The 25,348-nt window shown below is 47.5% G+C and overlaps 1 protein-coding gene across 3 annotated transcripts in view; it reads right to left on the bottom strand.

Annotated features, from left to right (window-relative positions):
- Nucleotides 1–15,667, bottom strand: part of LOC135809587 (uncharacterized) — a 16,040-nt gene extending 373 nt beyond the window's left edge. Inside the window, exons 1-10 of one of the 3 annotated variants that reach the window (XM_065322970.1) lie at nt 15,008–15,667; nt 12,522–12,727; nt 11,880–12,142; nt 11,213–11,507; nt 9,839–10,113; nt 8,527–8,691; nt 7,973–8,013; nt 7,400–7,503; nt 6,527–6,827; nt 1–107 (exon numbers count right to left, since the gene is read on the bottom strand). The exon at nt 1–107 is cut by the window's left edge and continues 373 nt beyond it. In XM_065322970.1, the coding sequence (XP_065179042.1) occupies nt 94–107; nt 6,527–6,827; nt 7,400–7,503; nt 7,973–8,013; nt 8,527–8,691; nt 9,839–10,113; nt 11,213–11,507; nt 11,880–12,142; nt 12,522–12,677 (1,614 nt within the window). In that variant the 5' untranslated portion in view covers nt 12,678–12,727; nt 15,008–15,667 and the 3' untranslated portion in view covers nt 1–93. Of the gene's footprint in view, nt 108–4,066; nt 4,291–5,749; nt 5,922–6,526; nt 6,828–7,399; nt 7,504–7,972; nt 8,014–8,526; nt 8,692–9,838; nt 10,114–11,212; nt 11,508–11,879; nt 12,143–12,521; nt 12,728–15,007 lie in introns of those variants that run through there. The other 2 variants (XM_065322967.1, XM_065322969.1) reach the window with 2 other exon arrangements.
- Nucleotides 15,668–25,348: the final 9,681 nt, after the last annotated feature.

The following is a 25,348-nucleotide window of genomic DNA, read 5'->3' as shown; positions in this document are numbered from 1 at the left end:
TCATTGACACCAACAGCCCGGCACAAGAGCAGCAGCACCTGCATTCTATTAACCCAAAGTTCATCTGCGAATATACTCACAGAGTCGTCTCCTTTACTGTGCCCGACCTTGGAAAAAAAACAACACAGCAACGTAGTGTTGGTTTCGGTGAGGGCTTCTACGTTCACATGAACATACAGAAAAGCACAATATATTTCCAAACAAACCAACTAGTAAAACCAAACAGCAACGACAACACCACAAAGACCTCACAGTCTCTTGAGCACAAAGTGTCTGGGATAAAAAAAGAGCAGAAGTTCACCATCGACACTGGTATTATAAAACTTTCTACAACTGCTGCAGAGGCAGCAGCAGGGTTCTCTGTTATTTTTCCTCAGACTTCGAAACTCACACTTCCTGCATGTGACACTACACAAGCTCAGTGCAGTGGTGGGACGCAACCCTCACTATATCCATTATAGCAATAAAAACTGCTTTATGGCAGTTTTCTAAAAAAAGTTATTGTGTTCTAGTCCATGGACCCCGTCCAAAAAGTAAGAAATTACCGAAATGTGATAGCTGGAAATTAAAATTTCACCCAAAACCTCACAATAATCACAACACTTGAAATGCTGCTTTCAACTTTAACTTGTACTGCACCAACAATTGGCAACATGCATGCATAGGAAAGAGGATCACGAGGGGAAAAGGTCTTCTACATGTAGCTTTTAATTCTGTGTGTGATTATTGCGAGGTTTTGTGTGAAATTTTAATTTCCAGCTATCACATTTCGGTAATTTCTTACTTTTTGGACGGGGTCCATGGACTAGAACACAATAACTTTTTTTAGAAAACTGCCATAAAGCAGTTTTTATTGCTATAATTTCTTTTGTTTTTTCTGTCACCAATCAATGGAATGCCCTATATCAAGAGTACATAACCCCGGGGTTATACAGCTAACACAGCCTTTCGCCTCTGTTGTGTGTGTATACTGCTCTGTACATTCGTACATTGAGCACTCTACCTCGAGCTTCCAGGACCGGCCTTGTTTGTAACCCCGGGGTTATGTACTCTTGCCTGTATCAATAATTATGTAAATGATGGCCTTCACATCATATCAAGAGGTTTATGCACTCTTGATCATATCAATACCGTATTATACGCATTGATGTGCAAGCCTTTTCTGGCAGAAAATGGCACTAGTGTTAGCTGCTCCCGGCTAATGATGCCCCCTCACACCGGAACACAGGGGTTTTATATGATTGGATAATTTATAGAAGTATTCGAGAAGAGTGTAGACAAGGAGAACAGGACAACGACAACTCAAGACTAGACAAGAACAGAACAGAACCTGGAGCATGCGCTCTTCTATGTGAGTGGCTCATTGCCAAGGGGAACGAGCGGGAAATACGAATAGTGAGTATTCAGGTCGTAGCATACATACACCTATTACACTGTGCCCCCCTAGCTAAAATTCACGTCCACGGGAATGAACGAAATACCTAGGAAACAAACAAAAGAAAACAAACCAAATAATAAACTCAGTCCAGGACATAGTCAGCTAGTCGAGCAGGTGCAGTGCGAACACGGCCAGAACGACGAGAAACAGGAGAAGAAGTACGGACCGGATCAGACGACGGCGGCTGTAGCGGCGGAACGCAGCGTGGCAAATCATCATCGGACAGCGTAATCGGGTCAGGACGAGAAGCAGTAACGGCAGGCGGTTGACAGTCGGGAGGACGGGAAACGGCTTCAGGCGGACGAACAAACTTGCCACTGGCAGCATCATATCGGGTGAAACACTCAGACAGAGCAGGATCAGCACACGGAGCAAGAAGACTCTGAGGCTTGAAACAATCAGGTGACGACGGTCCAGCGGCAGAGGAACCAGGAGGACGAACAAAAACGGCCGGAGGAATAATCTCAGCAGCCGGAGGAACATCAACAGCAAGTGGCACTTCATCAGCAGCTGACAACGGAACATCACGGGCAAGAGGCGGCGGACTCGGCGGAGGAGACGGCACATCGGTCACCACGCGGGACATAGCATCGGCATTCCTGTGTCGAGAACCAGGGCGGTGCACAACAGCAAACTCGAATTCGGCCAAAGCCTCAATCCATCGAGCTTTGCGACCACGGGGCTCCTTGGTTGCCCGCAACGCAGTTAACGCGGTATTGTCTGTCCTTGCAGTGAATTCGCGACCAAGCAGATAATGCCGGAAGTGGTTGGCGAAAAAGACAAGGGCCAGGGCTTCGCGATCACTGGCGTCATAGTTACGCTCCGCTTTCGACATTATGCGCCCACCAAACGCAATGGGGCGTTCCACCTGGTCCTGCACCTGGCTCAGGACACCACCAATGGACACTTTCGAGGCATCTGTGTCCAGAAGGAAGGGACCGGCATCTGGTCCGAAGTCCGGGAATGCCATAACCGGAGCACTCGACAGCGCAGACTTCAGTGATCGGAAGGACGCGTCGCAAGCTTTCGACCAAACAAATTGCGCATTCTTTCCAGTGAGAGCCGTCAGCGGGGCTGACCGCTGCGCAAATCCACGGATGAATCGACGGTAATATCCCGCGAAACCAAGGAATGACCTGACCGCAGTGACAGACTTCGGCGCCTTCCACGCAAGTATCGCGGAAACCTTGTCCGGATCGGGGGCAATTCCGTCTGCCGACACGCGGTGCCCGAGGAACGCGACGTCCGACCGGAAAAAGGAACACTTTGCTAAGTTAAAACGCAGGCCTGCTGAACGCACACGCTCAAACACTCGCGACAAAATCAATACCTGGCCAGACAATGTTTCACTTGCATTTAAAACATCGTCAAAGAAGACACGACAAAATGGCTGAGCCGCAGCATTACACAGCCCACGAAGAACAGCTTCCATAACTCGCTGGAAGGTGGCAGGACCATTCCTGCACCCCATCGGCAGCACTGTAAGCTCATACAGGCCCAATGGTGTTGTAAATGCGGTCTTCGCTCGGTCGTCAGGATCCATCGCAATCTGCCAATACCCAGACGCGAGATCGAGCGACGAAAACCACTTACAACCAGACAGTGAATCAAGCATGTCATCCACCCGTGGAATCGGATAGGCGTCCGGCTTTGTGACACCGTTTAACTTGCGATAGTCAACGCAAAGTCGTAAGGAACCGTTCTTCTTAGGAACCAACACGATCGGAGACGCCCACGGACTGATGGACTCTTGGATGATACCCTTCTCTAGTAACTCATCCAACAACGTCTGCAGAGCAACGCGACGGTGATACGGAATGCGCCGAGCTGCTTGTTTAATAGGAGTATGTGTGCTTGTATCAATTTTATGCGGAAACATATCACAATAGCCATAGTCGTCTTCATGCAATATAAATAGGTCGTGATTATCAATAAGGAGTGTGGTGAGCATGCTTTTGGTTTGGGATGAGAGGTTTTGTTGTGATTTAACGTATTCATGAATGGTAGCCTTGCGCTGTTCTGTGAGTTCAGGTGTGTGATCAGTGGTGACGGATGAAACGGCGGCGTCATCTTCATCATCATCATCCATAATGAGAGGAGACAGTTCGGCAATATTGGTGTTTTTATGTATAATAATATTATGCTCAGCGTGATTCTCAATTGTCATGACAATGTGTGCGTGATCGGGACCCACTGTTACAAGTGCAGGTGTCACCGACAACGTAGGAAACTTATCCACAAACGACTCTAGTGGATCAGCAACACAATCCAGAGTTTCCGAACAAGCATCCACATAGACACATGGTACTAGCACAACATGGCCAGCGCAGCAGGCACAGACAGCTCATCGTCAAGGGCAACACGAGAAGAATACGACGAAACAGGTACATCGTCGGAGCATGCATCAGAATGAGGAGTATGAGTATTACATGAGGGGGAAGTATTACGCGGAACAATACGATCATAGGGCGTACGTGACGGAGGACACCCAGAACCAGAAACATGCAACGGAACAGACACATCGCCAAATATCACAACACCACGAGCAATGTCTAATACACCACCATGCTGCAACAAAAAATCGGAACCAAGTGAACCAGAGAACCAGGGCGGTGCACAACAGCAAACTCGAATTCGGCCAAAGCCTCAATCCATCGAGCTTTGCGACCACGGGGCTCCTTGGTTGCCCGCAACGCAGTTAACGCGGTATTGTCTGTCCTTGCAGTGAATTTCTGATATATTAGAAGTCAAGCATGCGCTTCCATCACCAAGGTCCAACTGCCAATCCTTTCGGATTTCACCGTATGCCAAGAACTGTGACAGCGTCGTAGAGCAATCGGAAATGTTGCCAACTGCAGAAAAGCAAACGATTTACAGGGGCTTCGTCAGACGGTCCTGCATCATTCCCCTTATCTTCATCGACGGTCCTGCATCATTCCCCTTATCTTCATCGACGGTCCTGCATCATTCCCCTTATCTTCATCGACGGTCCTGCATCATTCCCCTTATCTTCATCGACGGTCCTGCATCATTCCCCTTATCTTCATCGACGGTCCTGCATCATTCCCCTTATCTTCATCGGTCCTGCATCATCCCCCTTATCTTCATCGGTCCTGCATCATCCCCCTTATCTTCATCGGTCCTGCATCATTCCCCTTATCTTCATCGGTCCTGCATCATTCCCCTTATCTTCATCGATGGTCCTGCATCATCCCCCTTATCTTCATCGACGGTCCTGCATCATTCCCCTTATCTTCATCGACGGTCCTGCATCATTCCCCTTATCTTCATCGGATTTATGCAGGTGACTGTCAGTGTCATGCGTTCTGAACGTCAAAACGTTGAAGATCACAAAACATTGATCCGGATTTTTTTATATTTTTTCTACTAGCAAACACAGCCCTACTAATAATAGCGAGGTCAGACGCGTGACCAGTTCACGGACTTCGCTTGTCGCGCTTGGCCCATCCCCGGCCCATTGAAAATCGATGATGTAATGGCACATAGGTTTTTACTCGATTTTTCGATTTTTACGGGAGGCATCAAAACTGACCTGCGTTTGAACTTCGCTTGTGCAGTCTCCTTGCTCTTTTTGAGCGATTTCAAGTTTCTAGTCCTTTGGTAAGGATATGGAGCAATGCCTCCACCCGTTCGCGCGGCGTCCAGACGTTTCTCTGTCGACGCGCTGTCTCTCGCTTTTTGCCAATATTCGGGGGCGGGTTTCGGTCCTTGCGCCTCTTGTTACGCCTTAGGTTGTTGCTGCATCGTGTTCAGCGCCCCCTAATCCTTCGGACTACCAAGTTTCATTGGCGTAACAAGAGGCGCACCGACGTTATGGCTCCCGACTGGTGTCACTGTCCAGCAAGGAGGATTGCTTTGGGAAGGCATGTGCACCAATCTAAAAAGCAACAGAAGCAAGCGAATCGCCATCAATCCGATTAAACTTCGCTTGCGTCTGGTGTGCAGCATTTTGTATCTATTCAGAAGCTTGTTGGTGATGAAGGTAAGGAGATGGCTACTTCAGTCCCGGTCCCAGGTACTGTTTCGGAAAGCTATGTCTTTCTTGCAAAGTTTTGTCCAATTGTATGCATCATTTCAGAAATGGAAACTATTTCCAAATTTCCAATGCTGTCAGTGTTACTCAATCAAGGCAACACTACAAATAGTTGTCAGCCAAACATAACCTGTGTGAGAGAGAAAGTGAGGAACGTTCACTTTCACACAGACCATGTCTCTAACAAAGTCTCTCTACTGTACTACTCCAGAACAAGCAATACGTTCGAGCACAATTATGTTTTCAAATTCCTGATCGTCTGCAGAAACTTGTCTTGAGAAAGCGCTTCTTCCGACATCATCCATCAACAGCAGCCACCGCTCCCGTTGCCACCAACTCGTCATTGGATCCCAAATATTACCATCACCGGTTCAAAGCAAATAGTACATGCACTGGCGATCCTTGAAGACAATTGCACATTTCCGTTCTCTGCAGAGGAACAAACATTTTCTCTTCAGAAAGTAATAGTTTTCGGCTCGAGTGCTGCACGCAGCGGTGCCGCTAGCCGCTAGCATAGCGAAGTACACGCACGTGACACGCGAGATTACATCATGCACTCTCCGTCGCGACTTGGGACCCGAGTGCCGGGTGCCATTTTTCGAGCACCCACGCGTACATTCGTCGCGACAAAAAATCACGTAGTCGGGCTCCTTTCAACACCCATAACTCTCTTCCAGTTGCTCTAACCCAGCCCAAATTTTAGATTTGAACGCCTGAAGCTCTAAGCTTTCCGTAGATACCCAATTCGATAGGGTTTTCCGCCTGACCTCGCTACTAATAATCAGGGAAAGGGGACAACTGAAGTGACACTGGACAACAAGACAAAGGGGAGTAGGGGCGATGTGCCGATGTGGTTGGCGAGGCTAATCCGACCGGAGGTCTCGGAATCATCGCCTACGACCAGGCATAGGGTAGACAGTTACGGTATGAACAGTTCTCTGGGTGCAACCTAGCTTCCTAGCTTGCTTAGATTCCACAACATGGACCAAGAAATTTAGGACAATATTTACACGAGTGTATCCAAGAAGACTTACCGGTATGATCGGCCACAAACTGCCAGGGCGAAGGCTCAGAAATCCCCTGGAATGGCACACCGCCTCCAGTGCAGCTCTGCACGCCTACCACGGCACCGTGATCAAACGTGACTGCGTAGCGTGCACCGATTGCCAAGCGCTTGCGCACCAGAAACCTGAGCTGATAGTGGCCATTGGCGTCAGGGTGTTGTCTGAGTGTTACATCGGGAGAGGTTGCCACCGTCAGCGAGTAGACTTCTGCTGACATGCTACCATTCACCTGGGACACACGGATCTTGGCAAAACTTGTGGGTTTGAATATCTATGGAGGATGAACGGAATGTAGGATAAACAGAAATGATGGAATGAGGCCCTGAGCATCTTGTTTTATCACACAGTAAAACCTGCCAAGGCGACCACTGTGATAAGGTGACCACCTGTGACAGAGGACCATCACAACTAGGACCAAAGGGCTTCATTTCCAGTCAAATGACCCTGGATAACTTAAGGAGACCATCTGTCCACGGGGACCATATCATATAATTGGAAGGTCCCTTGGGCGGTCAGCTTAGGCAGGTTTCACTGTACATCAACTCAGATTCGGATCATAGTCATTGCCGAGGAGTGACTATTCACATTTTTCGGCCCATGCGTTTTATTCTGACTTTTCCTTTTGTCAAGTCTTTACATGCATAACGTCTGAAGTACACTACATCAAATGGAAACTCTTTCTTTTTCTTTCTCTAAATGGCAGCGAAGGATGAGCAGGGCAGGAGAAATGATTGAAAAAGAAAATGATACGTAAAAGGACCAGGCATGCAATACTAAAGAAAATGGTAAACCAGAGCTGAGGGCATACCGGTACATGCACATGTAGGCATTTCACCCCCTTACCATCTGATCAAAGTCTACAGTAAATGTTGCAAACAAGTGAGGAGCAGTTTGATTTCCCAGCGTGCTTGGTAGCATCGTACCAGCAACCGTCTCTGGTGGTGAAGCTAAAGGAGGCACATACGACAGACATAATCATGCACACGCACGTACACACAACACTCACACAGTAATATAAACAAACAAATGCAATACCGCGAGTTTCTGTTGGGGCAGCCAGCACCAGTTGTTGTTGTTGTTTCTTTATTTTACTTCACCATATGAACAGGCAAGACTGCCTTCTCACCGGGGCCATTGGCCCACGGCTCTCACAATATGATGTAAATGTAGGAGTTTTCAACATCGATTGAAGTGCAACAAAAACTGACGCAATCTGATTTAGACGACCACAAAGCTTAAGGGCGGAATTGCGGTGCTCCACGGGAGCACCTTAATCTGATTTTTTAGTCCTTCAAAAGTGTGCAGGGGATTGCTTGTACCCTGTAATAGTTCAAACAGTGGATGCTGCGTAAAAAAACCTAGGCGATGCAAACAAAGACTCCCGGCATGGCAGAGCTTTGATGTAATCAAACTCACCTCCGGCAAGAAGTGTGATACAGCGCGAGCTAGTAGTTTGCCTACAGACACAAAACAAACACAAGAGCATCGTGTGCCGTGTGCCTAGCCGAGCCGAGCAACAACTTACTACATGGATAAATCAAGTCAGACTAACTGTTTCCCCAATACCCTGCCTGATATCATCCCCCAGCCCGGGGTGTGTTCCAGTAACACAATCGTGCAGTTTCTGCATGGCACTTGCCTTGCTATGGGAGGACCGAGAACAACAGTGACTGGGCAGTCCAGTACAGGGTGAGTAGTTGCGTATTGCATTTTTCCAATGCACTTTGGAGTCGAGGGAGAACTTCCGGTATAATTATTTCGGACGGAGATGGTCAGTTTGATACCTCAGTTTAGACACTCGTGAATCTTCACACCAAGTGAGTGATGGCATTTCGGACAGAACTGTTTCGCACATCGTCATAAATACACATGCAAGTACTCAAGTAGATTACGCATAAAATTGTTCAACGCAAATAACTAAAAGCGAAGGGTGTATTTTGTTCAAAATGTTGTGCAGTGGTATAACATACTGTGTGCTATCAGTTGCTAAGAAGCAGAAGACATGCTGGCCATATTGTGTAGCTCCTGGTGTCCAGCTGACGTTCATGCTAGTGTATTGATGGCTGGTATCAGTGTGCAGTAGCAGTGAGCTGCGAGTCATGCCAACTGGTGCCGTCAGGCTAATACTTGTGATGCTGAGCCAGAAAATACAGAATGCACACACACACACACACACACACACACACACACACACACACACACACACACACACACACACACACACACACACACACACACACACACACGCGCGTGCACACACACACATGTGCACACGCACACACACGCGTGCACACGCAGACACACATACACACACACACACACACACACACACATGTGCGCAGTGCAGTAACAACGCAAGCACACACACACATACACACGCTCATGCGCAAGCACACATGAGCAAGAGTGAACGTGCGCACATACGCAGAGAAAACCAATCTCAGTAGTTTTTAGCAGTTACCGAATGCTAAAGCACTGAGATGCATGCTCACTGCATACCAGCTTGTGCAACTTACCGGGTCGACATTTGCAGGATTTGTTTTCTCCAACCAAGCCTCATGTCCAGATGCGCAGCTGATTTTTATCAGTCGATTTTTTACTTGTTCCTATTCCCGCAATGCAAACTGATGGTTGAAAGCACCGTTCAGTACTGTTAACCTCTCCTAAAGTGTTGCTTCAAAGCCGCGACACGAGCAGGGATGGTAATTTTGATCAAGGCTCATTTGATCATGCCAGAATCATTCGTAGGACGTGTGAGCAAGAAGTCATTGGTAAGAGAATGCTGTTGCATCTCCGCTAACACACCAGCACTTTCACCAACTGGCAAATGAACTTCCAGTCCGCTCCTGAAACAACCCGTGTCGAGCCTACCCTCAAGCAGTTGTCACCGTCTGGAACCAGCTGCCCGCCGGAGTCTCCTCTGGTTCATTCTGCACCAAGAACTTGCAAACACTTCAAGGTCGCAGTCAACCGCTATTTGAAGGCCAACGACTGGCCGTAGTCACATGACCATCTCTGAGCATCAGCATCACAACTGCCTCACCCCATGACTTTCAAATTCCACTCAATGTACTCTTCATAACATTTCATCTCATGTACATACGTATACCTTCCACTTCTCTTTTATCTTCTTCTTTTTTTGGTGCGGTATATGTTCCCATGACGACTAGACCTCAGGTAGGCCGAGGGCAAAACGCCTCGCCATCACTATGCTCCCATCCGCATTTTGTTGTCTTTGCCTGTGAACTGTGATCATTGTAAAAAATAGAAATAAAAACTCACTTGGTATGCATGCTTGCATGTTGCACTCTCAGCAACGCGTTGTAACTCTCGTTCTTCTTTATGGCAAAGCACGTGTTGTGCTCCGGCGTTGGTGAGACGAAAGTCGGGTGGACGTTGCACGGCACGCTGGAGTTGAAGATGTCTATCAAAAACTGCAATGGAACTTGGCTGAAGGCCTGTGCATTGGGGTTTGCTGGAGGAAAGTCTTCCAGTGTTAGTGCCACGACATGATATCCCACTGACAGATTTCCAGGCAATTGTAGAACGCATGGATTCTGAGCAAAAAGATAATGGGAAGCGACCAAAGAAAATTGTTACCGGGTGGTGTTTATAGATGAATATGCACAAAACTGGTGGTATGTCTCACGCAAAGAACACTCGAATGCTCAGCTACTATTGAGCTGATGCACTGATCTTATTTTTCCCCATCTGCATTGAGATAGTGTGACGTGCACTCTGCAAGTCACACTGTGTTCCACTGTGTTCCAAATTCCAATGAAGACACTTAACCAGGTTTAAAAAGCGACTACCGTGTTTAGTACTCACTCCAGCAAGGTAGCTTATCTCCAATACCACTGAATTGTGTCTCCAATAGCAGCATGCAGCCTATGTTGAGTGCTGGCTAAGAATTCAAAATGCCACGTCTCTGATACAGTCCTGAAAGACGTAATGGACAGTGTAGAGGGTTACTGGGCTATATATGGATGCAATCTTCTGTTTTTCTTTCGACCGTTCTATCACCTTTGTGTCTTTCTACGGTACTCGGAGAGCTATCACCGACATTTCCAGTCTTTGAATTCTGTGATTGTGTGATGTGCAACAAGAATGGCAAGTGACCAATCCCGCAAGAACTAAGTAACATCTCCAATAGCAGTACATGTGACAGTTCTGACCTCACTGGGAATACAACTGCAGTTGTCCGCTTTTTACGGAGCCTAGCCGAAAAATCCTGCTCTAGCTAATGAGAAGTGGCAAGAATCCTGAGCAGTATCTATACAAGCAATCACTCAGTATGACTTACTATGGTGTGCCTGCCCACCCCACAATCCCATCTACAACAAAGATCGATCCTCAGCACACCACTAGCCATGCGCATGCTCCAAGTGCTCGTTCGTCAAATTGCCGCCAAGCATATCCTTTGGCCTTAGTCTTTTTATTCATCAGTTTCAAGGGATTGGAAAGAGAAAAAGTCTGAGGAAAACATTGACTGTAACCACCAGGACTCAACCAGGCACATCCGCTAAAGGCCAGCAATACTAAAAAAAAAAACACAGAGCTATGGTGTACAAGTCCAACTCCCTTTACATATAATTCACGACTTCAAACAAGTAAGACTTCGCATGAAGTACGCAGGTTGCCATCTACAGAACTCACATTCAACAGACTTGCACTAGGCACGGCATTGCAGACATCTCCGCATTCATCCACTCCGTTTGCAGCCGAAGATTGTGCCCAGCGGCAGCGCACCAGATCACCATCCGGATCCTCCGTGTGCACTGAGATATTGTGCGGGCATCCGTACTGCAAACGAACCAGCGGTAGCTGCGCAGATGTTGGGCTGCTGTTGACACGTCCAGTGTCGGTCCGCTTTGTGATGTTCATGGTGATGCCCCATTTGAAGTCCTTGTCCTTGCCAATCACAAGATCTATCCAGCAACACGTTCTCATTCTGCAATATCAGTGTTAATGCACACGTGCACATGCGCGTACACACGCACACATAAACGCGCGTGCGCACGCGCACGCGCACACACAAACACACAAGCACACACACACACACAAACACAAAAGCACACACACACACGTACAGTGTAAACCATATTTCTGAAACTTGACTAAGCGCACTGCCTTCCCAACTGCTAGTGTTTGTTCCTGATTACAAGTTGCACTCGATTATAGGTCATGCCCATTGCATGCAATGATATCAGTTTTGCAAAGGAAAAATCTGCCCAGGAGCTCACGTGTTGAATTGCTTGCTTGCTTCAAGATCCGCCTAACACATTTCTAGATCAGATCTACACGTGCAAAGCCGGAAACTTACGCAGCAGTGAAAATCTGGTTAGAGCCGGAGAGAGTGTACCGGAATGTATTGGCTCCCTGCGTCCACAGCTCCGAGTCACTGAACTCCGTGCAGTAAAACTTCAGATAGTCAACAGTGGGACGCCTTGTACAGCCGGAATAGCACCTTAGCCTGAACTTAGATCCCGGTCCATTCAACAGCTCCTGATTTGCCCGTAACGTCGAGTTGCACACTGTTCCCGTAGAGTAATCCAAACGCCACCCTATGCGAAACTGGCATTCAAGCTGTAGTGGAATAAGAGGAGAGTATGCAGGGGTTTATCTCATGACTATAGTTATGTAGAGAGGCAATCAATGGCCTTTGAGAGTACGGAGTATTCACCAACACAACTCAGCTATGTACATCGGGTTCAGGTACTACTAGTATGCCGACATTGCATACACTCAATATAGGCCTGATGGAAGTCCTCCGCCCCAAGACAGTGCTCAATGCTCACAAAAGGAGAGCCAGTCCACTTACAGGTTACCAAGTTACCGAGTACCACACATTTGAAAATCTGTAAGACCCCCGGCCAGGCACAATCACCGTGACCCAGCACATTGAACACCTGTGTAGAAGCTGTGCATAGTACTGCTAGTAGTGTATTGAGGTTAAGCTGCTCACGTGTACACTGCCAGAGCTGTCCACGCCACCGTCAGTGTTGTCCAGCACAGGATGGCAGGATATGAGACCGCCGCGAAAGTGTGTCGCGCCTGCAAGGTGAACTCCGGCGAGCAGCACGATTACCAGGCACTCGCAGATAGTCTTTGCACTTGCCATTGTCCGGTGCTATGCACTTCTGTACTTTGAAGTAGTAAGCCGGTCATCGACTGCCATGGTGCACCAGCCCACGAAGAAAAAAAGAAAAGAAGGAGAGAAGACAATTTCAAGAAAGGTTTCATAAAGAGGATAACAACACAATAGCTTTGTGAAGAGTACCGTCCATCCATGGAAGCCTCCCTACGGATACATTCTGGGTTTCACTTTAAAATCTGAGGCCCTTGAACACGAGTCATTTTGTCCCCGATTCATAATGGAAGATCCGGGAGACAGACCCACAAGCGTCCCAGAATTTCGTTTCCGACAACGATATGTTAAAGGGGAAGTTAACCTTTTGAGCCCGGGTCCACTAAAAACCTCTGCCACACAGTAAAAAATTTAGATTCACTCTATGTGAGCAAACTTGATTTCAAACGATTCTTTCATATATCCTGAGCACAGAACTGTTTTTGTTTTGGAAATGAAACAAAGATTACAAAAGTTATGACCGTTTTCAGAAAGGTAGTTTTACGCGAAATTGGTATTTTGAAATGTATGCACGCGCATGTAACTCCAGTTCAAACTTACGGATCGAATCGCATTTTTTTACGGTACGCGTACATCCTAGGAGTCCTCTGTGCAGCGGTACAGCTCGACGCCACGCCACGGAAGAAACGCGGGATCGATGTAGTTCCGCACTGATTCGTGACGTTCTAGAACGTCACGCGTGTCACAGTGGCAGTGGTCATGACGTGTCAGAACGTCATGCGTGCTCAAAAGGTTAAGGCAAAAATCAAAATTTCACCAGTTGTAGTCTTCGGGGTGCTGAGTCGAATAGTCTTGGTCCGAGGAAGCTGAGACGCTCCCTTCCTACTTGAATCCCAATCGAACTCGCGCACTTCCACCGAAACTGGGTGACTGCGCCCTACCAGATGGGGATTTGTATGCAAAATGTCACTAAAAGCGCCATTTCGTTCTTATAAAAGCACGGATGACCGCGATTGGCCCATATGTTGTAGTCATTTGGACGCTGAGTCGATTGGTTTTGGTCCGAAAAGGCTGCGATGCAGCGTTCCTCCTTTATTCCCAATCGAACATGGTTGAACAAGCGGTCACGTGCTCCTGGGTGCCCAAATCACCTGGTCACCACGCCAGCAGGCGACAACTTTCACACCAAGGTTCAACTCGAATTCACTCGAGTGACAGGAGTGCACCCAAAAAAGGTCAAACAGGCTTGTAAGTTGTACCCTGCAGGCACGGTGACCAGGTGACTGGTGTACGCAGGAGCACGTGACCGCTTGTTCAACCATGTTCGATTGGGAATAAAGGAGGAACGCTGCAACACAGCCTTTTCGGACCAAAACCAATCGACTCAGCGTCCAAAAGACTACAACATATGCTATTATGGGCCAATCGCGGTCATCCGTGCTTTTATAAGAACGAAATGGCGCTTTTAGTGACATTTTGCATACAAATCCCCATCTCGTAGGGCGCAGTCACCCAGTTTCGGTGGAAGTGCGCGAGTTCGATTGGGATTCAAGTAGGAAGGGAGCGTCTCAGCTTCCTCGGACCACGACCATTCGACTCAGCACCCCGAAGACTACAACTGGTGAAATTTTGATTTTTGCCTTAACTTCCCCTTTAACATGTGGCAACCTGGAAACGCATCAAACTGCTACTGGCTTTTGCAAACATAGAGGTCTACCCTTCTCCAGAACGTGACCTCCCCAACGCCAACTGAGGTCTGTCCACGGCACTGCCGCTGTTACACCGTGCCCACATGCGGCATCGGTTCGCCTTGCTGCTTCACCAAGTCAATTTCGTATCGCAATCCTAGATTGGCTTGGGTGTACCGTAAGGAGACCATAGGTCTGTGGGGACTGCCCTAGAGAAGTATGAATAGATACTACACTACTATACAACATGCAGACAATAAGAGGAAGTGCAAAAACTCCCCTTCCCCCACTCCTCACCAGTAGCATACAGTGAAGCTTGGCTACAACTCAGTTCTGCATCAACGGCAGATCATATATTCACTCATGAACAGCGATGGAACGCTGGTGCCCATTGTGCAGTGTTTCCAGTCAAGATGCCAAGATCTGATAGAGTGACATATCAGAAATTCAAATATAGACATGGTGTGCTTCCCTGCTGGAATGATGCTGTACCCAAGCTTCATAGGTTTGGAATTACTTTAGATTTACATGCTTTGATAGTTTGTTGCTCAACAGTGCAATGTACGGCTATCAAGAGGAATGGAAGAAAAAATTAGTGTTGGGCACAGTCCTATAAAGTTCATACTATCATAGGTAAAAAAAATGTTGGGGAAGATCCTTTTTAGCTCAACTCACATTCCCGTTGCTCTCATCATGGTGGCCGAATGATAGCTAACGGCCAGTTTTGTGCCAATCGTGGATGGCAAGACCGCTCACTGGACAGTGGAACCGCACAAGTATTCGACAACACGTTCCGGTCAGCCTCTATTCACTGAGTCTGTGTACTGTGCATGCGCTTCACTTGATAATCACGTACACGTACAATGATGAGCCACTGTTGAACCCTTCAGAAACTGTAGATACAGCAGGCAGCTCAGCTGAGGGTTCGAGAAAGGCAAGGAGAAACTCAACACAAGCGATTGCCGTCCAAACTCGGCTCCCTCTTCAGCACGCTCAAAGTTCAGGCAGGTTCAGAGTTACCGGCATGAGGCAAGTCCTTAGCGATTTGACCGGATACGGCCGGCCGAGTAATCCATGCAGTCCAGCTGCCTACACTACCCTCACGCGTTTCACCGGCCAGCCTTTTATGACCGTGGAGTGCCTTCGTTTCCAAATTCTACACGTAGATCTACACTTTTGTGAAAAAATAGGAGATGCTCGCCCTCAGCATGGAACTGTCTCGATAGAGTGCCCCGAACTGCTGAAGTTCTCCCTGCCCTGATTTTCCAGAAGGCACAGCAAGTAATATTACGCAAACATGCAAGGAAGAGAAGCGAAATGAATAAAAACACACCACACAGTGAGTCGTTACGCCAGTGCAAGATCACGTCAAAAAGCAATGAAAAGTATGGGATTTCCTTTCCTTCGAAGCTTCGCTCCCTGGCCCAGCACTCATGAGTCATGTCATGAAAATGATCGAGTCATGTAGACCATGGTAGACAGTCAGTATGCAAATGGAACTAATGAATGAGCTATGCTCCCAATCGACGTGACCATGGAGATGGTGCTCCCTGCACCTGGTACAATGTCATACGGACCCGGTACGCGGTACCCGTGCACGTAGATCTACGAGGTTACCGGTGTTGTACTTGTAGACTTTCAGTAGGGAGGTGGGTGCTACAGGGTAGCCATGTTGGTGAGTCTGGAGGCACCCTACTGCTGCATTGCCATTGGTCTAAAATCATCAGCATGCCGGCATGCCACCAGACTCCAGAGCACCAGAAAATGGGGGCGCATGGAAAAAGAAAACAGGCGGATCCTTTCGCATCAGACGATGCATAATAATTTTGGTCTATGGTCTACAAACTACAATAGACTACAGAATTATAATGTAGACCAGGTAGACGGAGAAAGAAGATTAGATAAGAGAAGCAAGATACAACAGAGATAATTATGATGATAATTGATAAGACAGGGAAAGAAATTGTGTGATCAGAGATTCAGAGGTGATCAGTTGCCCAAACCCAGGTCGTAACCCAGATGGTGGTTGTGACGCCGGTGCTGTTGGACTCTGGTTCGGGGGGAGGGGGGTGTAGCAGCTTTTCCTTGGGGAACCATGGCGAGCACTTGTGGAGCACCGTCCAGACACTGTATCTTGTAAAGGTACGCACGCCCACGCGCATACACCGTTCTCCGGTCAACCAAGCTTTGCAACAGGGCACCTGGCTGGTCCGATGATGCGGATGGCTCTATGCTGGATGCGGTCAAGGAGCACCGAGCAGCTTCATCTCCTTAGCTGGATGGAGTGGATGTCCACCAAAACTGACGTCTGCGACTGACCATGCCTCACACTCGGTGGCGTGAACACAGGATCAGTTGTGACTTAGTCGGCTCCTGTACGCAGACACCGGAGCAGACGACGGTCATCTCGCCATTCTTGGTCATGAACAGTACCGCCTACAACCTCTGAGTCTGAGTGCAGGGAGTCGGCATTCAAGACGAGAACAAGCAAACATCACAGCGAACTAAGAATATTACTTTTTAGCTATGACAAAGTGATGACGAAGGACGAAGCCCACGGTACAGGACGGCCCCGGCTCGCTTCGAGAACGCGAAACAACGACCACCCAATATTGAACTAATACTTGGCAGGCTCATGTTATCGGAGATAGCAAAAGAGGGGAAGTTACGCGAACACGAAGTGAGACAGACCGGACGGCACTATCTCTTCGTACTATACTACCCAGCAGTACCGGTACATGTAGAATGGAACTAAGTTACTTGTGGTGGACTAACAAACGGCAGTAACAAGTAGTGTCACACGATGTAGATCTTCGTTTCGCCGTGTAAAGTCTGCAGATGCTGACGGCTCATCAGGTGTGCAGATATAACTACTTGTACCGGTATAAGACTCAGATTGAGAGCCAAGTGTTTTTTAAAGTGACAAAAGAAAGACCAAATGTTTACAAGTTATCCGTTGTCAGAACGTGCAACAATTAGCACAAAACTGACTGATGTGATACTGACATTCAACGACCTGATGCTTAGCGGCATGACGTCTAGAATGCATGCCTTGTCTTGAATGCGCTCACCTTCCCCTTTCTTCCGTTATTTCATAACTAATTACCTGCTTAGAACCTTCCAATTTGGAAGGCTGTTGGTTTGCGCATTCTAGACGTGATGCAGCGAAGCATCAGGTAGTTGAATGTCAGTATCACATCAGACAGTGTTGTGCTAATTGTTGCACGTTCTGACTCACCGGTATCTTTGCTTAAATGTGTTAGTTTTGGACACAAACAACGGATAACTTGTTAACATTTGGTCCTTCGTTTTTCACTTCGGCTTGTTGAGCATTCTCGGTAGGCTGCTGCATTACGCATCGCTCGCTACCTTTCGTAGGTTGAGCACTCTTGCGCTGGAGCAACGAGTTGTCTTTATTGATAAGGCCTTCTATGGCCGAAACAAGTTGCTGTCTACAGCGTTTTGTTAAAATTGCATGACTGTACAAAATACATGTTTTCCAACTCGTACGCAATCGGACAGTTGGAATGGCGTTTCACCACACCTGTCGATATGCCATCATGCCATAGGAATGCCGACTACGGGAGAAACAGGCAAGTGGTCACCCTAACCCTGCCTTTCCGCTTGCTGAATACATACATGCTTTTTCCGTCTGCGGCGGGTAAGGTTGGGAGTTATAGATCGGTGTAGCAGCTCCGCGGTAGGTCATTGACATGTAGTTGTGTGCACATGGGTACAAAACCGATCGTTGACAGCATTCTCGGTGAACATTGGAGCTTAGACTAGAGTGGAGGTTCTGACAGGTCACTGCCGCTCCGTCTACGCAAGCACCAGAAAACTTGCAGTCCCTTTGACCCTCGGTGGACAGCTCGTCTGGCTGTTGTCAACGTTTGCACTAGTATAGATATAGATATAGACTGCTGCTGCTGCAAAGTACAATACAAACAGCGAGTTGCTGCGCGAATGAACAAGAACTTGAAGAAGGTACATGTCAAGCGAAACACAACCCTCTCTACACATCATCACTGACATCAGCCCATACTGCATGATATTGACACGCGTCCCTTGCGTGGCTGACAGCTCTGCGCGGTACTCGGTATTACCCCCTATTTTCCTCCAGTTATCGCTAACCATGATTACGTGTGCCGTCGCTTGTTTTTGCTTCGCAATCACCTGATCAGGTAAGCAAGTGTCTAACTAGTCTTTGCCCTAGCTGGCTAGTGTATTACTATGAAGGATGGAATAACCCATCGGTACGCGGTGTCAGGGATTGCCCCATACTATACTCTATAGGGACATGTACATGTACATGATGCCTAAATCTTTACTTCAGCATTAATTTTAGTAGATGCACATAATACCACTTACCAGCCACTCACCTTTCCTCATTGCTCATACTATGGGTGACTAGCGCCGTCACCACCCTACCAACCTCACACCGACATTTACGCATTTACTCTAACACTACCGATGGAAGTACTTACTTTGTCATCCGGCAAAGACTAGACACGTAATGTGATCACCTCGCTGACGATAGGCGACGTTTCTTGGCGATCCCAACCTCTTTGCAAATAGCAGCAGAGCATTGCAGTCTTGGCAGAGGCAAGGAGAGATCAGAGAGCTGACGGAGAACTGCAGAGTCGGTTGGATGCCTTGCTGCGCAAACATTGAGTGTGATCCATTTTTGCGGTTTCTACTTATTCCAGACACCCTCACCATTGAGCAGCATGCATAGTTGTGGGAATCCGCCTGGCTGTTTATGCCTCGCTGTGCTTTGTTTCGCGATCACCTCCGAAGCAACCCACTTCCGAGGCGGCATTATTTCTTGTGGACCAAATCCTAGCAGCAATGGCGGATTCGATGACGACGGCAATGTGGTGGTAGGTTTGCCTCAAAGTTAAATTTAATAATATGGGAAATTGTGGGCACAAGTTACGCGATCGAGTCCACCAACCAAACCAGATTTTGAACAGTCAGACGTGCACAATCTAGCACAAAACTGACAGGGAGTACTGAGACATTCCACGGCATGAAAGTCGGCTTGAGCACTGCTTGATAGCGCTATCCCAGGCCACCATCCCATGAAGCCTTGGAATGTAGCTTGTGCTCGGCTCGATGACGCTCTCTCTCTCTCTCTCTCTCTCTCTCTCTCTCTCTCTCTCTCTCTCTCTCTCTCTCTCTCTCTCTCTCTCTCTCTCTCTCTCTCTCTCTCTCTCTCTCTCTCTCTCTCTCTCTCTCTCTCTCTCTCTCTCTCTCTCTCTCTCTCTCTGTCCCTCTCTGTCCCTCTCTGTCCCTCTCTGTCCCTCTCTGTCCCTCTCTGTCCTTCTCTATCTCTCTTCTGTCTCTGTCTCTGTCTCTGTCTCTGTCTCTGTCTCTGTCTCTGTCTCTGTCTCTGTCTCTGTCTCTGTCTCTGTCTCTGTCTCTGTCTCTGTCTCTGTCTCTGTCTCTGTCTCTGTCTCTGTCTCTGTCTCTGTCTCTGTCTCTGTCTCTGTCTCTGTCTCTGTCTCTGTCTCTGTCTCTGTCTCTGTCTCTGTCTCTGTCTCTGTCTCTGTCTCTGTCTCTGTCTCTGTCTCTGTCTCTGTCTCTCTCTCTCTCTCTCTCTCTCTCTCTCTCTCTCTCTCTCTCTCTCTCTCTCTCTCTCTCTCTCTCTCTCTCTCTCTCTCTCTCTCTGTCTCTCTCTGTCTTTGTCTCTCTGTCTCCGCCTCTCATTCTCTTGTTTCCCTTACATGTAAGGAAACTCTGCCCTTTCCAGCATTGTGCTCAGAGAGGACCTACTGTGTGAAAGTGAAAATAGTTAATGATGTCCTATCATGGACGTTTGTACATTCATTAGTGGCCTGAGAATTGCGCTTACATTATGAACAACGTGTATATGCTCATCGTTGTTTGTCTTCTCTGCAGCTGCAGTGTGACTTTCGAATTGCATGGAGATTATCGGCATACTGCCAATGGCGAGGTTTGTACTGCGATCCAACCGATATAGACCCAAGCATACCATTGCAAGGTCCGAATGGAGCAAGTACATACTTAAGCTGTACGGAAGGGTGCAGTGGCACCTTCAAGGACTTGCAGTACTACAGCACCGAGTATAGCCCCAAAGAAGAAGAGGATTGGTCTCAAGGTGGACGGATATTTGACTACACGTTTTCTGGTGCCCCTGCCCGATTCAGAGCCAGGTAAGGTCACCACCAAATAACTCCACAAACGAGTTGCCTTGTGCCAGAACTAGGCTTTCCCCAAATCGGCCCGTTTCACCTATTCGGCCTTTTGCTCGGCTCAAAAGTACATCAGATCTGTAAAATCAGCTGATTGTTCGAAAATCGGCTGCAAAATTGGAATATATTGGAAAATCGGCTGCAAAATTGTTGACATATTGGTTTCCAAATTGGCGTGATCGACTACAAATTGTAGTGGCCAGATTTACTGGCCACAACTGTACGTTATAGTGTAGTATTTTACTGGTAGCGATCTTCCTAATTGCTAATCTTTGTTTGAGAGGAGGTCAAAGGACACGACTCACACGACCTCAACGCACTAGTACTACAAGTACTGAAGTAGAGAGCTCGAGCGGTCATGCTTGTAGAAACATCATTCGTTCGTAAACGCACTTTGCAATAACATTTGGTAGATTTTTGGCGATTCTCAGTGGAACCCTCCAAAACCAGTGAAAAGCTTAGCAATTTTTCCATAAGAACTCAGATGGTGAGCCAAGGAAAAAATTCTAACATGGAAATTGTGAGCACAAGTTATGCGATCGAGTCCACCAACTAAACCAGATTTTGAACGGTCAGACATGCACAATCTACCACAAAACTGACAAGGAGTACTGAGACATTCCACGCCATGGTTTTCAATAACTTTGTAAGTCTCATTTTAGGCGAAATTTTCAGCTGGCCAATTTGGGGAAAGCCTAGCCAAAACGCCATGAGGAAGAGTTATTACCGATTAAGGACTGCGTATAACAATGAATAACAGAGGATACTGGTGCTCTATCGCTTACTAATAGTAACAGTAATATCCTTGTTTTCTGGTGCCCGACGGTCAGTGGGCAATGTGATTATGGCATTATACGTGTGAACTAGGAGGGGCTGGATGACCAGATTGGCAGAAGAACAACACTTTGCAATAAGGATGGATGCGCTGAACTCCTGGCTAAAGTGGTACATGACTGTACTTGCACCTTTACACATACGAGTACTGAGTCTGTATGTGTGCATCATGACTGTACTGTTAGTGCGCAGACTCTACAGTAATCAGTTTTAGGTACTAGTAGTAAGGGGAGCAATCGATAGGTTGTGCAGAACTATTGTGTAAAGCACCGCTAACCTGTTTTTAAAGGTTGTGCACTGCAATCACCATGATCACGGGTGTGCAGGTACCACCAAGACTTGGCAAGAGTACATAAATCTACATAGATCTACGCTGGGCTTTACTACGCTTCTTTAGCTTATGTACCAGTAGATGGCTACTCTTCTTGCCTTGGTATCACTGGTGATCTAAACCCAAAAAGGAGTTTCAGTCCACCAGCGGAACTGGACCACCGCCAATGCACCATGCATGATTGTGCTTGGGTGGCATTGGCAGACGCCATGAAATGCTCCGCGAGTTTTAGGGCGCGTTCGAATTGTCTTCATCAACTGTTCGAACAAATTTTATAAAGAGATTAGTTAAAGTGTCCCATTAGAACGGTTTCTATCATTTTTAGAGTTTTGAGTGGAATTAACATGGCGATGATGACGTCCGATCAGATCGACCATCTCCACGTACTACGTGACGTAGCTATTCCAAACTCTTCGAAACTAATCCACCTTCCCATCGGATGAGTTTCGAGGAGCTTCGTTTTTCTGAAGAGGCCAATAAGGCCACCTCTTCAGAAAAATGAAGCTCCTCGAAAAGTCAAAGAGTGACAATTCGAACGCGCCCTTAGTCACCTGGTCACTACTTCAAAGTCAAAGAAGAAGTATGATCAAGATCTGCCGTGTAGACCCGGGTGCTCGAATCAGAAACGATTTGACAGGTGTGAAATTTCTCATCTGTAAATCTCAATAATGTCAGAATATACTTTTGGAGAGGCGATGGAACAGGGAAGAGAGTCTGGCTTGACCCACCCAGCAGGAATTCAGAACCTGGGTGCGCTACAACACAAGCTACAGTACGCAGTAAAATTGTCGTATTTCCTTCGGATTTTTTATTTGAAAATTGGGTGCTCGAATCAGAAACAGTGAACTCGTCAGATCGTCTCCGATTCAAGCACACGGGTCTACCATCGTCTACGCTTGGTGTGGCAGTTGAGGGCAGGGAGTAGTAACTTACTACTTCATTTTTGAGAGCAAGATGGTCAGTGGAGCCGCAGATTCAGCAGGTCTTTGGCAGCACCGTACAGGAGACCCATATCCTCGAATCAAGGACCCAGCAAAAAGTGGGTCGCGAGTATTTCAAAAACCGTTTACCGGGCAGCGCTGAAACTTGGCATACCGTTAGCGGGCCGTATGTTGATGGTATTTGTGAAAAAACGAAATCGGACCAAGTTTAGGTACAATTTCAGGGTGTTTCTGTTTTGGTACCCTGTAGCTGTGTCTCATTCGAGCACCCGGGTCTACGATAAAACTGGTCGAAAGTTCAAAGTACACGTACCGACATAATCAGGCCGCCAGCTTCAACACTCCACTCTCCAGGTATTAGGTAGCGCTCTAGCTTTGGACATCGGCTTATGTTTCCTTGCTGTGTAACTGGGCTGGGAATTGGAAAAGACTCCTCTGCAATCACTAGCTATCCACATTCGCTCCAACGTCTTGGGAGATTGCATTTGATTACCTGTAGAATGTAGAATGTAGTACCAACGAAACGATACCTGTGGCCTTCGGACTGTTCAGTTCGGATAGTGCAGTGGCGAGGACGAGGCAAATGGTGCGACACGTAGATCTACGGTCGGTAGACTACTCGAAAGCGTTTCCGGCTGCATGAATACACAAGCAAGGCTTGGTGCAGCTGTGTAGGTCTACCTCTTTCTCCGAGGTTCTATTGTGGTAAGGTATGGTTTGTGCTGTATAATTCATTTTGACACCAATTATCTGGGACACAAAGCTAAATGTAGGTGATAATAGATTTCTCGTAGCACGATTAGAGTGCAGAACTTCTGGTGGAAGAGTGTGGGAGTTTGCGTGTTGCTGCCGACTGGAAATGACATTGATCTGACCCACGACTACCACCCAGAGCACACGACAGGTACCATCATCCTTCAATGCGACCAAGAGTACATAACCCCCCAAGAGTGTGCAACTCGACTATGGGTGCTGTCCCGACAGAATTTCAAGTTGACGTCATTTTGATGATGCAATGCGCACTGTACACGGATTATCAGACGAATCCGGAACCTTGTGCCATCGGCATGCCTGGCGCTATCCCGTACCTGTCCCGTACCGTACCATCAAGGACGGCATGGGCATGCCTGGCGTTATCCCGTACCGTACCATCAAGGACAGCATCGGCATGCCTGGCGCTATCCCGCACCTGTCCCGTACCGTACCATCAAAGACAGCTGGCCACAATATTCAAATAGGGCTTTCAAATGCAAAATCATAACTTGAAGGAATTTGGAAGAATGAGCATGTATGCGAAGTGTATGGGGGGAATGCATGCAGGACGATAGTGCGGGTTCGAATCCTAGGTTATGTCTTTGAAAAAAAATAGGAGAAATGAAAAAATTATAGCATCCCTATGCTTTTTTTGCCTAGGTCATCAAGGTGGTAGACGATATCGTATTACCCTCGAATGCAAAGAGAAAGTTGACTCTCGCTAGGCAAAAAAGCATAGCGTAGGGCCCTGAGCTTCCAAGCTCTCTCGTTATTGCATTGTATACATTCTATACTGAGCTCTACTGATGGAGGTAGTGTGATGTGGTGGAGTACACAATACTTGTGCCAGTCGAGTCCGTCACACCTTTCTACCTCATTTTCAGGACATCATTTGCCTCATTACATGCACTTCATCAACCTTTGGCTGTGAGTAGCAGCAAGTGCCTTACAACGCTTCTAAAGACTTCGCGCAGTGCACATTCCATTCACGTTTGTGAACTCCGTCAACCCTTAAATTTGACATGATAACTGCACATGCGGGTGCCTACGGTTATTTCTTTCTGGAACATTGGCTGTCTGACTGTTTGTCTCTTTGACTGTTTGCCTGCTTGAATGTTCGCCTGTTTGAATGTTTGCCTGTTTGACTGTTTAGTTATGAGAGCTGCTGCTGGATCAGTACACTGGTCCGGTACAGAGACACGGGCTGGGTATGGCCCTTCAGCATGAATCTAACTCAACGCACGGACACGGGCATGATCAACCATAGTCCTCGTTCAGCACAGATCCCCATCGTCCGAATGCAGTATGGTTGTGGCCAAAACCTGTCGATCCACACGGACGATCCAGACAATGACATTGTGAGGTGCAGATGGTGTAAAGACTACTCAGAGTGCGGCGGAGTATTTCCTCCGCTTTTCAATGCCACTCTGATATCGGTAAGCATGTAGGCTGACGGGAATGCTGGGCCACTGAATATGTTGTTGATGTGCTGTTGCTGCTGTTGCTGCTGCCACTGCTGCTTCTGCATTTGTTGGTATTGCTCCCCTCTGGTGCTGGTGTTGTGGATACAGTTGCTGCTGCTGCTGCTGCTGCTGCTGTTGAATTCTTTATTCTCACGATGGCCCCATCGCCGGCTGTTGTTATTGTTGTTGTTGTCATTGTCGCCGTCATCATTGTCGTCGCCGTTGTTGTTGTGGCTGTTGTTTATAGTGTTATAATTGAAAGCACTTCTAAGACCAAGCAAGCACAGTGTAGGTATGATCAATACGGTAGCCTCTTCTCTCGCTCAGAATTCTCCCTATACCAGCATGTAAGAAGCAGCTGTGCTGTACCTGCATCTGTACATAACCATTCCGAATAATTGTGTACATGTGAGTGCTCTGCCTAACTTCCTACGTCTAGTAGATCTAACCACAATGAATACCCACCTGCCAGCATCACA

Source organism: Sycon ciliatum, chromosome 2 (assembly GCF_964019385.1).
Source record: "Sycon ciliatum chromosome 2, ocSycCili1.1, whole genome shotgun sequence".
Classification (NCBI taxonomy): Eukaryota; Metazoa; Porifera; class Calcarea; order Leucosolenida; family Sycettidae; genus Sycon; species Sycon ciliatum.
Note: the sequence above shows the minus strand (reverse complement) of the source record. Positions and strands in the feature narration are given on the sequence as shown.